We start from the raw sequence: 5,711 nt of genomic DNA on the forward strand, positions 1-5,711 counted from the left end.
TGATATTCATGGGGTTTTTCAGTTTTGGAATAAGAGTTACATGGGTCAAATTCAAATCATGAGGCATCACTCCATCATTCAAAATATCAATAATAGCATGACATACCTCCGTCCCCATAATGGCCCAATTGTTTTGAAAAAAACTTGCGTTCAGCCCATTCGGTCCTGGAGCTTTGAGCGACACCATTTGGAACAAAGCGACTTCAATCTCCTCCACAGAAATTTTTTTAGCAAGTCTCCATTCATATTGTCCGTCACGCTGCCTGTTATAGGTGCAAGGCATGGAGTCATATCACCATTTCCCATCGCTGCCCCCTTTCATCCATAATCATTCCCACATGGTTACGTCTTCGCCTTGCATTGGCATAGGTATGGTAATACTTCGTGTTTTGATCCCCCATTTTGAGCCACTCTTCTTTTGCACGTTGACGCCACCATAGTTCCTCTTTATATAATAACACTTGTAATTCTGCCTCAATGCTTTTAATCTCCTGTATTACCGACATATCCTCCCTGACCTGGAGTTTAAGAAGTCTCCCCTGCAGTTTTGAAATAGAATCGGGCAAGCTGCGATAAACTTTCTTCCACCAACTTTTCAACTCACACACACATCCTTCTAGTTTTGCATGAAGGTTCTCCCATCTTGTTTCATGGTTTGAATTAAGCCTCCAAGCCGAAATAATAGCTTCTTGACAGCCTGCTTCCACGGCCCAGCTTGCCTCATAAAAGAATCTAGGTCGACGTCTATTCAAACTTTGCTGCCGAGATAGTGATAGAACTAAAGGTGCATGATCAGAGCAAATGGCAGTTTGCACATTTACTGCAGCATCAGGAAATAAGTTTCTCCATGCAAGATTTGCGACGCCTCGATCAAGCCGTTCTCTTATAAGTGCACTCCCCTCTTGACAATTAGTCCATGTGAATTCAGGTCCCACAAAGCCTAAATCTGATAATCCACATACCTCCAGTGTGTCTTGAAAAGCTTGCATAAGGTTGTTTTGTCGTGGTTGGCCCCCCCATTTTTTCTGTTGTTGTCAAGACTTCGTTGAAATCACCTATGCATACCCAAGGGTCTGGACCCATAAGGGCTAGCCGTTTTAAGAGACACCATGCTTGTCTTTTTGTAGCATCCGGTTGACCATAAAAACCCGTGAATTTCCAGTCAACCTCCAATTCCAGGTATCAATTGAACTGAACTGAACTGGTATCAATTGAACCAACATTCAAATTCACTTTCAAACTCAATAAATGATAGCAGTATAAAGACACAACAATGAATTTTGTGAATCACCTCATAATGAGTAAATGAACAACAAATACAACAAATTCTTCTTATGCCAATATGATCAAACAATTTACCAAGTTTTTCGAGGTAATCCCAACATTTCCACGTTCCCACGTTTACCAAATATATATGTTAGTAATTTCGATTTCTCTTGCCAACTTGCACATGACAATAAATGCAAATAGGTGTTTTGTTATTGATATTTTATCATTGTTTCAGTCTATGTCAATAAATAAAAACTACTATATATAATGCATTCTTTGTCTCCTTAATTAATTTATGCCCTATGTTCCTTTTTTTTTTTTGAGGGAAAATAAAAAATTCTCATTAATCAAACTACTGATTCAGCCATTACAATATCCCTAATGCAAAGGAGAGTCATTGATAACCACAATTGGTTTATATTTAGATTAACGGCCATTTTTGCAACCTTATGAGCCGCTTCATTTGCCGTTCACCTTACATGTTGAATTTCCCATGAACAACAACTTTGAAGCATCTTCTTTGTTTCCTCTATCAGGTTTCCAAAAATGGACCAGCTCCTCTCCTCCCTACATACGTCTTGCACTACCTCAAGAGAGTCCCCTTCCAGAACGATATCTGTGAAACCCAACTGACCCACAAGCACTGCTACTGTCCACACCGCAGAAGTTTTCGCCACCACTAGGTCGCTAATGTAAGAACATGTTGAACACTGCGTAGCTATCACCCCGCCAGTGTAATCACGTACCACAACCCCAATTCCCATAATCTTTTTTGCTTATCCACAACTGCGTCCCAATTGAGCTTCACTGTTCCCTCAGATAGTGCTTTCCAAACTTCCACAAATTGTTGGCCTATCTCCCTCCTACCACCATTTGCCCCTTGAGACACTTTGAAGTGAAGCTCAAGTTGGTCAAATGCTATTTGGAAGACAGTCTTTGGAGGAGTAAATACCTCCTAAAAAACCAGCTTGTTCCTTCGCAACCAGACTTGCCTAGCAATACAAGCAACCTGGTCAAAATCCGAATCCTCCAACCTGTCAAGAAGTTTCATAAGTATATGGCCAAAGTCATCCTCATCACTAGTGCTCTTCTGGATTTTTGCATTGCATTCTAGCCAAACATCCCGAGCTGCAGGACAGCTCCACAAAGTATGATCCACCGTCTCCACTTCCCCTCGACACACCAGACATAGTAGGTCATTTGTAATTTTCCGTTTAAAAAGATTCTCCTTTGTAGGAAGAATATTATTGCACGCTTGCCAAATAAACACTTTAACAACCCTCGGTCCTTGGATCCGCCATATCCTTTTCCACAGTGATGTCAACATGTCTACCATAAAGACACCTCCTTCCTCCCTTAACCTCAACTCCTTAGCCAAGTGATAAGCACTGCGCACCAAGAAGGTACCATTCTTGTTCCCCACCTATACTAATTGGTCTTGTTGCGTGTGGGGACATATGGGCATACCGCATATCATTCCAACCTCCTCCTCCTTAAAAATTTCCCGAACAAGAGGGATATTCCACCATTGTGTATCTTGATCAATTAACTCACTAATCTTGGCTTCAGAATCAAGCTCTCGAACCGGAGTTTGGATAGCATATGTCGTCGGGGATGGCAACCATTTACGACCCCAAATTTTAATATTCCTCTCATTCCCCACTCTCCACATCAACCCTTCTTTTAACAAGTGTTTTGCATTCCATATACTCCGCCACACATACAAAGCTCTTTTGCTCAAAGGAGTTTCTAGAAAATTTCCATTAGGGTAGTATTTCTCTTTCAATATCTGGGCAACTAGAGAATCTGGATTTTTAACAAGACACCACCCTTGCTTGGCAAGCAAAGCTGTGTTGAAACATTCCAAATCACGGAAGCCCATACCCCCTACCTCTTTAGATTTGCCCATTTTGTCCTAACTCATCCAAGCTATTTTCTTGTCATTCTCCTTATGCCCCCACCAGAACTTCGCCATCATAGAGTTAATGTCATGACATAAGGTTTTTGGAAGCTGAAAAACACTCAATGTATAGGTGGGTATCGCTTGTACAACTGCCTTAACCAAAACTTCTTTCTCTACATGAGAAAGGAACTTCTCTTTCCATCCTTGCATCTTATCCCATATGCGCCCTTTAATCCTAGATAAGGAGAAAACTTTGGATCTTCCTATAATATTTGGCACCCCTAGATATTTTTCATACCTTTGGGTGGAGTTAATACCAGCTACGGATAGGATTTGAGTCCTTATATCTGCATCCGTGTTTTGACTGAAAAAAAAGGGATGTCTTACCTTTATTTAGCTTTTGCCCCGAAGCTTTCTTATAGTCATCTAACACCTTCTGAATACAATACCATTTGGTAGTGTCCGTTTTGCAAAAAAGAATGCTGTCATCGGCAAAGAATAGATGATTTAGCCACGTTCCTCCTCGGGTAAATGGCAGCCCGATTATTCCCCCAAATATTTCCATCTTGTTTAGCCTTACACTTCAACCTTCAACACATAAGATGAAAAAATATGGTGATAATGGATCCCCTTGCCTTAACCCTATAGACGGTGTGATTTTTCCGTACGGTCTTCCATTGATCAAAACTGAATAGGTCACCGTTCTTACACATGTCATCAACATTTGCACCCACCTAGTAGCAAAACCAACCCTACACATGATAGCTTCTAGAAATCCCCATTCAACATTCAACTCTGTTGTACGCCTTACTCATATCCAGTTTTAGAGCCATATATCCCTCTTTTCCTTTGAACCGTGTATCCATGGTGTGCAAAGCCTCAAAAGCAATGATAATATTGTCTGTGATCAACCTTCCAGGAATGAAGGCACTTTGATTTGGCGATATGACCTCTCCCAGAACCTTCTTCATTCTATTAGCTAACACTTTTGTTATAAGCTTGTAAATAACATTACACAGGCTAATAGGACGAAATTCAGTAATATGAGTAGGATTTTGAATCTTAGGAATCAAAGCTATAAATGTTTCATTAATATTCGCATCAAAAGTACCCCCATTTAGAAAATCAAGCACAACTGCACATACCTCATGTCAGATTGTTTCCCACGCTTTTTGGAAAAAACCAGCTGCAAAACCATCAAGCCTAAGGGACTTCAATGGATGCATTTGGGAGAGAGCAAACTTCACATCTTCTGCCACAAAATGACGCAACAGCCACTCATTCATCTCAAGTGTTACTCTTGTCTCAAGCCCCTCCAAGCATTCATCAACACCAATTGTACCTTCAGTTTGGAATAATTTTTGGTAAAACTGCACAAACTCTTGGTCAATCTCTTTTGGCTTGGACCACTATCTATCTTCATCATCCCACACCCTCTTGATCTGGGTAACCCTCCTCCTATGACTCGCCCAAGCATGGAAAAACTGAGTATTTCTATCCCTATTATGATACCAATGTTGTTTCGCACGCTACTTCCATTTAATATCTTCATGTTCAAATAGGTGATCAGTTTCTAGTGGCAGCTACTTAATGGTCTATTCATTACCTTCCCCTTCTTCTTTTTGCAACTGCTCCAGTTTTTTTTTTAATCATTATTTCCTCTATATTCCCATATTTCCTTCTACTCCACCCTTGAAGTCGTGACTGGCATTGCACAAGATTACGCCTTATTGCCAACATTGCTCCACCGTCTACACCCGTGCCCTCCCATGCCTCTTTGATAACCTTTCCACAATCTGAATCAAGCCACCACCTCTGCTCAAATTTAAAACCCCGTTTGCCACACCCATAACTCATAATCTCATTTTCAAATTTTACTAGCATAGGGTTATGGTCTGAGGCCCTGGCGGCTAGAACAATCATATCTATCTCCCTATGACTCTCACACCGAGTACTATTAGCCAAAGCTCTATCAAGTCTCACCTTAGTGATTACCCTGTCTGTCCATTTATTAGACCAAGTAAAACGTGGTCCACTAAACCCTAGATCTCCCAAGTAGCAATCTTCCAAAGCAAGTCTGAAAGCAGCCATATTCCCCTCTCTTTGCCTCGATCTTCCTATTGTTTCATCTTGATGAGTAATTTCATTAAAATTGCCAACACACAACCAAGGCTCCGACGGAAAAAACTTGAGATGCTTTACAAGAGTCCAAGACTCTGTCCATTTCGAACTGTTTGGGTTACCATAAAATCCTGTTAGTTTCCATGGGGGGCACTCATTCCTCTTCACAATAGCATTAATATGCTGTAGTGAATAATTTTGTATTTCCAAGTCATTAGCTTCCCTCCAAAAAAGAGCGAGATGTCCACTTCTTCCCACTGGATTAACTGCAAACATTCCTGCAAAACCAAGCTTGACCCTATCCATTCCATTCTTCTTTGACTGCTAATTGTTTCCATGAGAAACAAAAAGCTGGGTTTCTTATCCTTAACTATTTGGCTAAGGACTCGAACTGTCCAAGGGTTCCCAAGCCCTCTGT

At 40.9% G+C, this 5,711-nt stretch overlaps 1 protein-coding gene across 1 annotated transcript; it reads right to left on the reverse strand.

The window, feature by feature from the left end:
* Positions 1-2,224: 2,224 nt before the first annotated feature.
* Positions 2,225-3,178, reverse strand: LOC132162990 (uncharacterized). The gene is made up of 2 exons (XM_059573195.1): positions 2,737-3,178; positions 2,225-2,397 (listed from the first exon to the last, which is right to left on the reverse strand). Exons 1-2 carry the CDS (start codon positions 3,176-3,178, stop codon positions 2,225-2,227), a joined length of 615 nt encoding a protein of 204 aa, XP_059429178.1.
* Positions 3,179-5,711: the final 2,533 nt, after the last annotated feature.

The sequence above is a fragment of the Corylus avellana genome, chromosome ca10 (assembly GCF_901000735.1).
Source record: "Corylus avellana chromosome ca10, CavTom2PMs-1.0".
NCBI classification, from domain to species: Eukaryota; Viridiplantae; Streptophyta; class Magnoliopsida; order Fagales; family Betulaceae; genus Corylus; species Corylus avellana.

Excerpts from the sequence above, each read along its gene's own strand:
- LOC132162990 (XM_059573195.1), bottom strand. The coding sequence starts at position 3,178 with ATGGGCAAATCTAAAGAGGTAGGGGGTATGGGCTTCCGTGATTTGGAA. Across the intron at positions 2,398-2,736 it reads GGAGGTTGGAATGATATGCG|CTCGGGATGTTTGGCTAGAA; the intron begins GTATGCCCATAT and ends GCTGTCCTGCAG.